The sequence below is a fragment of the Protopterus annectens genome, chromosome 1.part0 (assembly GCF_019279795.1).
Source record: "Protopterus annectens isolate FY-2018-M chromosome 1.part0, PAN1.0, whole genome shotgun sequence".
In the NCBI taxonomy this organism is placed as follows: domain Eukaryota; kingdom Metazoa; phylum Chordata; order Ceratodontiformes; family Protopteridae; genus Protopterus; species Protopterus annectens.
In genome coordinates this window covers 243610866-243623607 of record NC_056725.1, presented here as the reverse complement: position 1 = coordinate 243623607, position 12742 = coordinate 243610866, and the positions used below count along the sequence as shown (strand labels likewise).

Genomic DNA, 12742 nt, shown 5'->3' with positions numbered 1-12742 from the left:
AGAATGGTTTACTATCATGTTATTGAAGTGGATTTGGTTGATTCTACTTTGCGTGAACTCAAGAGGTCAAAAGGTGACAATGCCAAACTCCAATATTGCCAAAATACAAATCTCAAACCTGTCTCGACACATGTTAACACTTGTTCCTAGATCAAATTCAAGATGTAATTCGACAATATCAGAATTTGGCAGTGTGACTTTTCACAGATGGGGGTCGATGGTACGATCATTCGACCAAGTCCGCTTCAATATAATGGTAAGAAAACATACATTAACTGACTATGCAAATAAAAATAAAAAATAAAAATGAACTTTTTGTCATTATTCTCAATTTAGATAAGGCTTTTCTCTCAGTTAATTTGGTGTACCTGTTTAAAACATGTAAACCATATAATTTCTCACCTGAGCTAATTGCAATACTTTCTAAGTTATACAATAACTCTTGTGCTTATGTTACAATAGGTTCTCTTCTTTCTAATCCCTTTAAATTGCAAAAAGGTAAAAACAAGGTTGTCCATTATCACATCTACTTTTTTGCATTAGCTATAGAACCCTTTATTAATAGTATTAGCTCCAATAAGAACGCGAATGAAGCCAAAATAAAAGAAAATTTCAAACTAAAGCTTTAACTCTTTGCTGATATTTTACTAACAATAGAAAATATAGAAAAGTCATTAGAATATATAATTAGTTCTTTGAGTTAGTTTGAGGAAATCTCAAACTTAAGATTCAGTCATAATAAAACAAGTACATCATTAATTAATAAAACATAAATAAATAAAATAATACAAAATATTCTAACTTTAGTTGGAATTGCAATAAAAATAAAATACCTTGGTATAACCATTTTGTCCAATAGTAAAGAAATGAAATAAACAACTTTTTAACAAGTTGTTGGTAACATTTTAAGTTTAGTCACAAATTGGAACAAATGCTTTTTTATCATGGAAGAACTATTAATGTTTATTAAGATTGCAATTCTCCCTAAAATATTGTTTGTCTTACAATTTTTAGTACTATCTTATTGAAAAAAAATGATGAAGAAGATAAATAATATTCTACTTATTTTTTTTTTGAATCCTAGTAAACCAAGAGTTTCCTTTGATTGGCACAGAAAAGTTTGGGATAATGATAGAATAAGATTCCCCTGATATTCAGTTGTATGGTACTTTAACAATTGTAAAAGTAATAGTTTTGTGGATAAATTCATCTTATGATTCAAAATGGAAACAAATACATAACGAAATATTATTAGTAAATAATAAATATATCACAAACAGTCATAAACAAATACTACACAATAGTTTTATCTGGTTATTAAAATAATTTTGTATAAATGGTATTACACCCTCTTCTCAGATTCCCTATTTAAATAATATAATTTCCTGTTTCCAAAAGTTCACTTATTCTAACCGTTGTATTAAAGACTTAATATTTTCTGTTTCCAATTGCAATACAAATGACTGCTTAGAAACGCATAACTTCAACAAAATGCTTGTATTGAAAAAAGAAAGTAATTTAATTTATTGACATAAATTCTTAAATGGTACTGCTATATATACTGTTGAAAATAATTTAAGATGCAAATACAATCAATGTTTTGAGAAGTGGTTAATTTTACAAATATTTAAAGACTTTGTGAACACAAATGTAAATAAGATATTTAACTTAGGTAAGAAATTGGTCCTCAAAGTATTGGAATTCTTAATAAATATAAATAATAATGCAATGAAAATTAAATCATATTTGTCACAAATTTATAAAATTCTTAAGTTAGATTTCACACATTTAGAGAATTCCTATTGGGACTACTTCTCAAAAATTAATAATAAAGACTTCTTTGAAGAATACAAGAAAATAGTATTAAAATCTATAGATAAAACTACTTCATTATAGTGGAAAAATTTTACTTGAAAATTTTTACATAGAGCTTTTGTCACTCCTAACAAAATTACAATTATGTATAAATCATAGAGAATTAAATTCAGGAGATATGAATCTGAAATAATAGTTGATTGGACACATATGGCATATGAATGTGAATTTGTATCCCCTTTTTGGAAATAAAGCAATAACTTTATTCAGGCTGTATGATTAGATAGATGTAATATTTCTAAATCTTTAGTTTTATTTAATGCTCTGATTCCAGAGATAATTCCAAAACCCCAAGTGCCTCTTCTTTGGTTTATTTTTGCTATAGGCAGAAAAGCAATTACTAAAAATGGGAAAAATAAAGTTACCCCCTCTAGTGTTTAATTTATTAGTATGGGGAATTTGTTTGCAGTAGTGAATTGTATACTGAAAAGATGAGAACTTCTAATATTACACATTCATATAAATCTTGGCTTAAACTTAATGACTTGCTTGAAAAATATTAATTGTTGATGTATAACTTTGACGTATTGATCAGCTATGGATCTATGTAAATAGTTTGTTTGTTTTATAATTGTTTTGTTTATTTATTGCTTTAAAACCAAATTAAAAAAATGTTAACGAAAAGCTAAAGGAACAGTTTCACCAGATATGAGGAAAGGAAGTTGTGTGGACAGTCTGAATAGGTAGTGCTCAGGCATAACAGTTTTGAGAAATAATTGCAGAAATCAAAATTTTTAGTTGTTGCAGTTAGAGAAGAAGAACTGGGGAGGTTACTGATAATGAACTGATGGTGGAATACTTAATGTGAAATAGAGTAGTATCATAATTGTATGTGCTCATATGTGTGGCAAGGAAAGGGAAAAACTATTAAAAAGAGATGAATTGAAGTATTTAGGTGAAATTAATATGTAGATAGTCATTTATGGAATATAGGAGCAGGTCTGAAAACAACTGAAACTTTAGTGTGGCATTAAGTAAGGAAGTATTGTATACTTAAAGAAGAACAGGGATAAAGAATGAAATTGTTATTGTGTTGCTTTCAAGGATTTCAAGATAATTGTAAATACTTAGAAAAAAAGAACAAACTTGTTTAAGGGCCATATGTAAATGGAGACATTTTATAGTGTATGGATAAAGTGATGCATATCTTATACAAAGCATTTATAAAGAACTATATAAAGAAATAAGGAAATATTGGCATGATTGTGGACATCAGATGTATCGACAAAACTGTATAGAGTACGACATTACAATGGATAAAGGAGATTGTGGGCTTTATAAAAGGGCAAAAGAAATATATATGATGAATATTTCCCATACAACACAGCTTCTGTCCCACCCATAGTACTAACAATACACTTTTAACCTTTACAGATACTGTCAATAAAGCTAGAGGTAATGACAAATTAGTCTCTTCCTTGTTTCTAGACTTGTCTAGCCCTTCAGCACAGTTTGTCACAGCAGACTTCTACTTCATAGGCACTCACTACATCTATTTCAGCACCCCATTCTATAATTCAAAAGCTACCTGTCCAATAGGTATCAATAAGTAGGAATGGCACTGTACCCTCCCTCCATACATCCCATTCACCACCTGTATACCACAAAGCTCTATCCTTGGTCCGGTTCTCTTTACCATTCTCACCAACAGACTACACATATCTGCATAACAGGCCTTCCTAATACAATCCACAGATGACTTCACACCCATATGCACCCATGTACACATCAAGCAACCTGGCATATCTCCAAAAATTACTCATGAAGCTTTAACAGCTTCTAAAATATGGCTTTGTAACTCACAACTCATGCTCAGGCCCCCAAAAATCAAACTACCTTTTCCCCATATCCCTCTCTCATGAAGAATCCTCTCTCTTAATAAGTTACTTCCATAGCAAATTATTAAAGATGATAGTGGATGATAATCTTAAATTTGACTTGCACATAAAATTGTATAAAAAAAAAGAAAAAAGTCACCAAAAACTAGGGATGCTTTACAGAGCCAAAAACTTTCTCACCAATGCAAAACTGTTCGGAAAGACTTCCTAGCCAAAATCTGTCTCCATGCTTGCTCAACTTCAGGAAAGACTATATTTAAATACCAGTTCATACATTATACCACCTTACTATCCCTTCTTCAATCACTTCCTTACTTAGTCAGTTTCATTTCCCTAGCCCTCTGTCTAAATATGTCATAATCCATTTTTTTAATCCCACTTCAAATTACAATTCCTGTTTGTATTATACCAACTTATCTTTAATTTTTCTAAACTGGTTGAAATTTCTCTAAATATTAAATCAGTTGTATCTATTCTTAACCAGTGTTTTCATAATATGTCTAATTTGGTATCATTGTTTAAACTGGAGATTTTTTGTTTTTAATGCATTATTTCTAAGGATTATAAATATAATGAAAATATAATGAGCATAATGTCATATGGGAATGATAAGGTTGCCAGAAGTCACAAAGGAGTTTTGGAAATCAAAGAGCAGTGTATAAGAAAATGTATAAATAACTTGGAAAAAGGAAAGATAATATACAGGGAATGAGATCCATAAGCATTGAAATAAAGGATGTGTTAGAATAGGATGTTAATGTTAAAGAACTGGCTATGACTATATGTTAAAATAAGAAAGATGTGATGTTAGAAGTAGATGGAATTGGATATTAAAATGTACAGATAAAACTATATTTTCAGTATATACTGGAAGATATTCACTTGGAAAATATGGAGAAAGAGGGGAAAAAAATGTTTCTAAAAAAGTATAAAAAGGGAATCCAAGAGATAAAAATGTTGTGGAAAAAGAAAGAGAGAGAGAGGGATAAGGAATAAATGAAGCAATTGGAGGCATGCTACTTTATATATCTTTGATTATTATATAATGATGGTAGCATATCAGAAGAGGTCTATGTCTGTTATTAAAGACGTAGTACAATATGTAATACATAGAGTAAAAGAAAGATTAAGGCAGTGTTGATATTAGTAAGTGAATGATATTGGAATGTGAAGAGTTGAAGGTAAACCAAGAACCAATGTGACAATAGAAATAACCAACAACACACAAAGGGAACATCAAGCTAGGTGAATCTGCTATACTTTATTCTAAAAAAAACGTTCTGATGAAGTCCTTTTTATTTTGGGTGAAAGTGTTAAGTTATTATGTTTTTATTAGAATAAAGTAGAGTAGATTCACATAGCTTGAGTTTCCCTTTAAGAGTTGAAGGAACATAATAGCCTCTGACAGCACAAAGGCATATGCTTGGTGTGAAGATTGGAGGAGAATGGGTGAAGGCTGCCAGCCTAGTCAAATAGAATTTGATACACAATTCTATCAATTGTATAAATAAATGTAAAATACAGGCTTGTGTTTTTAAATGAAAGAAAACACTGTAAAATGTGAACTTCAGGATTGTTGCAACATTGCCATCTACTGTAAGGAAAACCAAGCCAAGCATTTCAAATGTGTCTTTTGAAGCTGAAAAGATCTTATGAATCTCTTTGATGTTTACAAGTCAGCTCCAGTGAGTGTGGATGAAGGTTTCATGCCCATTGTTTTAAGGTTAAAGTTAAGGGCCATAATTTACATGTGGAAGGTGCTTTATTGCTCTGGTTTCTGCTAGAGTGTATATGTGAAATGCCTTGTATTGTTGTAGTTTCCTGAGCAGGTGTTAGCTTGCTAAATAATGCAGTTTGTGGCATGAGAAAACCCAAGTGTTGTGGCATGAGAAAACCCAAGTGTCAAAATTATGTAATTTGGGAGGGCCTCAGCAGAGCTGTTGGTTACTGTTTAAAAACTATTGTTCAGTGAGAGACTGTAAGCATTTTGATCTTAGACATCTAAACCAGCACTGCTTGCTCTTTTTGTATGTAAGTAAGATAATAGCACTGTGATTTCTCTTAGGAATAGTTAAACTTAGAAGAAAGTTAGACTAAGTATTTTTCTTTGAAATCAGATCTTTCCTATGATATTGTTTTATGTTTCTGTGTGATCTCTGAACTCTTAGATATCTCTGTGGTGTAGTAGTTTTGTCTTGTGTTTTAATTATTTATTATTAAATATTTTAAAACCTTTACCTGTGGCTGGTTTATGTAGAGATAATTTAACCTCTAAAGTACATTACATATTTACAGATTTTACTGTCTAAGTCACTCCAAATTAAACCAAGACTGAATAGTCATACTACCATTGGATTATAATATTGCATAGTAATAATTGGACACCCTTTTAAGGGCCTTTTAGTAGCTGATAATTATATTAAGCTAGTGGTGGCAGTAATTACTACCGTATAGTCTGGGTAAAGGGACGCAGCTGGAGAATCTATATCAGCCTTTCCCAGGAGTGTCTGTGAAGTTGTATAAATACTTATCTCAAAGTGTGGGTGTGTGTCAGCTACCTGGGCAGGGACATGAAGCACTGGTTGGACAGAGAGGGTACTGGAGGTTAGCTTGCCAGCTAGGCTGAGATCTGGACCCTATAGCTGTGCCAGTGGGGAATCTTATTGGGGACCTGGTGAGCAAGGGAGCAACCAGCCCCAGACTGGCTGTGATCTCTGTGTGTACTTAAGGGAAATTGTACTTTACTGTGTGTATTAGTTATCTTTTCCTCTTCTAGAAGTCGCTCTCTCTGGTGTCAGTGGTGAGGATTGAGGCTCCTTGATTGGCATGGCACGGGCGTCACACTTGGAATATCACATTTCCAATTTTGGGGCAAATTAAAACAATAATGAATCTCAAAGAAAGTGATAGATATCAGTAAAGATGTTTGCAAGAGGTCTCAGACAAAGGTATTAGTTAATAGATGGATAGATAGTAAAATCAAACATGGGAAGGGCATCTAACAGTTATACCCAATATGTATAGTATTATTCTGTTCAACTACTGATGCTGTAATAGAGAAAGCAGTGAAAGTGGAAAAGGAAACAGAAAAAGAATGTTATGATCAGGTATATTTACCAATATTTCAGAGCTATGCAGATAATTCAGTAACCACGATAAGGAATAAGGGATTTGCAAAAATGATAATGTATGAATTAATAAAACTGTTAACAATGTTGGGATTAACTTTGAATAAGGAAAAAAAACAAAGGATATGGTGATATAATATAGCTAGGTGCTATATAGTTTACAAGAAAAGAGAAATATTAGATATAAAATATGATTGGAAATATGTTGAAAAACAAAAGAAGAAATTAGGTGAAGTAAAGAAAATAATATCTGCATGGAAACTACAAAATTTGAGAGTGAGGAAAAATATATACCATTTCCATTAACTGATGTTAGGTAAAATAGGGTGTATGGGCATTTTTTTTCTTTCGGAGTAATATGAGGGTCTAGAATAAACCCTATAAAAATTGAGTGTTTATTTAATGACTGTAAAGAATATTGTTTAGAATTAATAATCCATGTGGTATTCTTGGCCTCTTTGCGTTTACACTGGGCATAGAAAATGATGGTACGTGAAAATGAGAGAAATTGTAAATGTATTAAAGGTAAGATATTGAGAAATACTGAATATGAGAGAAAAAGAAAAAGAAAATAATGCAATAGCATATTGTAGAAAAATTAAGATAATAAATGTAAAGGATGAAGAACAAAAAAGACAAAATTACAGAATAACATAATAATGAAAACATTGCATTATATATACTCATAGGGTGAATTTTCTGATGTAAGAAGAAAAACGTGAAGACTGGAAGGGCATTGCGAATGTTGTGATTTTTTTTGTTGTATTTTTTTATCAGTTGGCTTTAAATAAATGGCTAGTAAAAGAGTTTATGAAATGCAATAGTAGGATGAATGGAAAGCTAATGTTCATCAAGAGGAGGAGATAATAGGACATTTTTTGCAGGATGTCCTAGAACAAAATACTTTTGGACAACTAGTAAAAATATGGAGTAATGAAAATGCTCAAACAGTAACAATATAAATAGTTTTGTATGGTAAATGCAGTGTAAAAGAATGTAAAGGGATTGTAAAATGGATACAAATTATTGCCTGTGAATATTGATTTATGGAAAGCAAGATGCAATGAATTACCATATAATGAGAAGTGGGATGTTAATGATATGATCAAACAAATAAAGTTTTGACTGTGGTTGAAAGGGTGGGGGTAAAAACATAAGTAATAACAATGTAAATGTTATAATTATCATGTGATGTTTTAAATGTGTAAATATTTTTTTAATGAATAAATCCTACTCTTTCCAGTAAGTGCTGTGGGATCTTTTCAATAGTTCAATACTTCTGGTAAATTGTGTATAGCCCAAAAGCCTTTTCAGAACACAGACTCTGGCTTTGTTGAATAAACTAATTGACCCAACCAGGAATCAAGTGATGTCTCCAAACTGGACCATGATTTTCTGTTCCTTACAGATAATGGTAGTGTATTCCAGTAATGAGCAGTTAATCAAAAATGGGTTTAGTCCTACCATGCTTCTGCAGGAGTCCAATCTATATGTAACATACCTACATCTAGAGATTTTACTTCTCTGAAGTAATTCTGAGTTGAGAAGGGACCTCCACATCCCCAGTATGTAATGGTTTTATAGGCTAAAGTTTTCCTCTTCGATACCTATAGCAAAAAGAATATAGACTCAACAGCTGGAGTCTGTCAAAACAGTCTATCTGCATGGTCTTGAAAATCGTTCTTATAAACTTCCTCTGATCCCTTTTAAGAGGAAGCAATTGCTTCTTAATGTCAGCATGAAACAACAACAAAAATCGTATTCCAAATGTTGGCCTTCCATATGCAGTAAATACTTTAACCAATGTTACTACAGCATGTGGTGCTATTTCTAATAATAAATCCAGAGGCAAAAGCAACCTTGCTTCTTGCTACTTTTCCATATTTGCAAATGAAAAATTATTGGAGAAGGTGATAGCTAGATATTTATGTATTCATATTACAGCAATATGGAGATACCAAAAGACAGATCTAACTGACACTGAAATCTACTAAAGTACATTAACGCCACTTTTCTCTAAATTAATTTTTAGCCTATTGTCACCTATCCGTGAAATGACTCTACTTAGCTAATTATTGAAAATCTAATGGTCCCTCAAGTACCAGTTTTTAAATAATTAGTATATTTTGCCATCCAGAAATTGTTAGAGGAATTTGGGAAAAGATCATATTTAAAATAACTAAAAATATTATGGACCTCTGGCTTTGTTATTGAAGTGCCAGTTTTTAAATTAGCAACATGTGTTTCCATCTAGAAATTGTTAACCAGAGAAATTCACAAAAACACCATATTGAAAGGCCTGTTCCTGACACTGTCCCTTGGAGAACGCCAGCTTTGATTGCTGCCCAGTCTTAAATATAATTACTAATCTTAACTCTTTGGTGTCTACCTGTATGCCAAGCAGTATGTCACTTCATGATTAAGAGATTCACAGAGATGTCAGTGGCAGCATCGCCTATAGTGTGATGAGGAGTGGGTACTGAATGCAAATCCAGAAACAACACCCCTGCATTAATACTACATAAGAAAAAAATTGCAGTTGCTATCATTAGCTCATTTCACTTCATTATTAGCATTGCCAGATTTCAGTGCTGCCTTAAGATGTTTACTAGTTTTGTTGTAAACCATGTTTTTTGCAGTATGTGTATTAAAAGTATGGAAGACTTTTCCTTTTAGCTCTAGAAGCTTCTAATGTTTTTTTTTTTTTTTTCAAACAGATGGTAAGCTATAAGACATTTGTCTTTACTGAGGGACTTCCATTTCACCTTCTCAATGTTCATTATTTATTCATGTACAACCATCTTCTTCCCTTAATATTTAATACATTTTAAATCTAACTGTATTGCACTTGATTGTAAATTGAAAGGCTGAGTTGTCAGAATTACTGTGTGGGTCCAGACTAATGGCATCACATATTCTGTTTTGGAATGTTAGTAATAAGCAGATGGAGAATGTTATTCTGCATTGTTGGACAATCTTTTATTTGCACCATGTTCTTTATAGAAATGAAGTCCACAACTTCCCTTTCACTACAGTAGACTATGCGCTAACTGACCAGTCAACATTTGGCAGATTAAAATCTCCCATTATAACTGTATTTTCCAAATCTAGTTTGGAGCCCAGCTCTTCAGTAAAATCAGTCTAATTAACATGACAAAAGTCTTACAGGTACATTCCCAGTAAGTCCTAATTATTCAGCAGTGAGTGTTTTATAATTTTGGTAAGCTAGAAGTAGTCTTGCTGACAAGGAAGAATCTGCAAATATTACAACCCACCAACAATCCCTTAAACATTTACATTTTTGAAAAACATGAATAACACCTTCCCCATGTTGCCAAGATTCATTAATCACACTAATAGAATATTTGTGACTACCAAGTTGCTACTGTCTGAAGAGTGGATACTCAATTTGATGTATGTTATTGCTGGAGCCTAAGAAAGTTTCACTGTGTCAGTGAATGTCATGCTCAGAATTTAGCCTCCTGAGCTGCTATGCTGAAAAAAACATCCTTATCAAAATGCTGAACTTTGCAAAGGAACTCTTCCCATATATTTATTTTAAACTGTGATTGAGTTCAGTACGTAAACTCAGAAAGTTCCCAGCCATTTATCAAATTAACCTATACTCAGTAAACTGATAAACATTTAATGTTTGAGAGGGTAGATTCTCACTCATACATACGTTCACATTATTAATTTTCACATAGAGCAAAAGTATCCTCCACCATTCTGTACAGGTGAAACAAACGAGTCACTGTGAGATCACTTACACCAGCATAGGCTAATGCAGAATTAAAAGAAATGATCTGTGAGAGCAGTTCTTTAAGAGTTGCATGTATGCCAGAGAATTTGCACCCAATTAAGCAAGAAACAATAATGTTTTCCTTACAGAGAGCTGATACAGGTCTAATTGTTTGCTTTTTGCCCATAGAGTCACCCATCACTAACACACCAGTTGGAATTTGAGTAAAATCATGAACAGAGCATGTTTTTTAAAAAAATAATACATTTATTAAATTATCACTTAAGACATTGACACACATACATTAATAAAAAAGAAAACAAATCATGTCAACATGCTTTCTTTTACATACATTGTGCACTATATATATATTTTATTTCTTCACAACTCTTATTTAGTCCAGAATTACATAAACTTTTCAATTTCTGCTTCGCTTAAACCTCATTTCTCCTCTGTAACATTATTTTGTATGTATTATTCTCACAAACTCCATTTATTTGTATGTAATTTATTTTTTTCTCTTTTCTAATGATCACATTTCCAGTTATTTTATCTCTTTTACAACATTCAGTAGTCAAAATGCAACTGGTTTAAATTTTGATAGCCATTTTCTCGTAATTGCTTTTATTGGTAGCAAATAGAATAAATCTTAATAAGGCTGTAGCATGTCTAGGCAGTTCAGATCCTGTGTCCCAAATGAAAAGAATAATTTCCTTAGTTACAGCCATTTTCTCCCCTAATATTTCTGATAGAGTATCCTGTAGGGAACTTTTAAAATCTGACTGCTCATTACCACCCCCACCCCCCCACAACCGGGGGCTGTAGATAAACAAATATAATTTGGGAAGTGTTATTAACTGCACCAAACAGAAATGAACAAGAAACTATTTTCATGAAAGCACTGGCTACTAAATGTAACATCACAGAATGAGTCCAGGCTAACTATCAGGGCTGAACCCTTGCAATACTAGTTACTGTACGTAGAAGGAACAGTCCCAATTCATTGACGAACTCATCAGGAAAAATCTTCATTTATATCAGGTTACCCAGAAAACATAAGCAGTGTCTAATTTAAGCACTAGTTGATGTTTGATTCAAAGTGTAAATTCTATATGGAAAGACATGATGATTACTGTACAAGTCATTTTATTTGCGTAAACAAATAAATCACCCTTCTTGGATTGCCTATATCAAGGACTTGAGATTTCAGATTAAGGACTTTACTCTTATGTAATTTCTGTTCTTCTAATGTCATTGATAAATTAATGTATATATATATATATATATATATATATATATATATATATATATATTTTTTTTTTTTTTTATGTCGCCCCTATTAAATTAGTACATTTGTCTGATATTTTATTTTATTTCATTTTTGGGAAATAGTAAAATATGAATGCTAAAAATGGTATATTAAATAATCAGATATATGCTTTATAAACCAGAATCTGCAAATAACATATTTAAAGTATTATTTTTAAACATATGTGGAAGGTTTCCCATTTTCAGAATTCTTTATTTTTCTTTGTAGTCACCAGGCACAGAAGAAGCTGAAATGAGAAAAAGACAGCAATCCCAAAACGAAGGCACCTCTTCTGTGTCCCAAGCACCCAGCAACCAAAGGCCCAATACGTGCTGCTTCTGCTGGTGTTGTTGCTGCAGCTGCTCATGGTACGTCATACAATCTATTTGGTACCATATCCGGCACAGGTAAATACAGGAAATGCAACTTCTGTTACTTGGGCTGTGGGGCTAAAGCATCGGCTTTTATGGAAATTTGGTACTAAATCATAAAAGTGGTCCTTCATAACGGTATACCTGCTATATAAATGAAACCACAATGGGACAGGAGCAGAGAGAGAGAGGGATAGAGATGGGGGGGGGGGCTTTCCTGTTGCTTTACCTAAATCAAATTTTCAGAGTAGGTTGCAGCATTTTTAGGGCATGCAACTTGTATTTATACAGACAGAATACTGAAGGTAAATTTATTGTGCTATTTAAAGTATATTTCTTAATACTCTCTCATAACTCATGAGTCTGATAGAATATGTAAATAAATATTACCAGTGTTTGAAACAATTATGACCACATAAGAAAGAGAAGTATATCATGAATTTCATAAGCTGTTTTCCATATACATCACTTCTAAGTAT

The 12742-nt window shown here is 32.2% G+C and overlaps 1 protein-coding gene across 5 annotated transcripts in view; it reads left to right on the top strand.

Annotated features, from left to right (window-relative positions):
* The window catches only part of RGS17 (regulator of G protein signaling 17), a 607054-nt gene that overhangs the window by 304153 nt on the left and 290159 nt on the right, over positions 1-12742 (top strand). For 3 of the 5 annotated variants that reach the window (XM_044059365.1, XM_044059285.1, XM_044059216.1), the window contains exon 2: positions 12121-12260. In XM_044059365.1, the coding sequence (XP_043915300.1) occupies positions 12121-12260 (140 nt within the window). Of the gene's footprint in view, positions 1-12120; positions 12300-12742 lie in introns of all 5 variants that reach the window. The other 2 variants (XM_044059151.1, XM_044059072.1) reach the window with 1 other exon arrangement.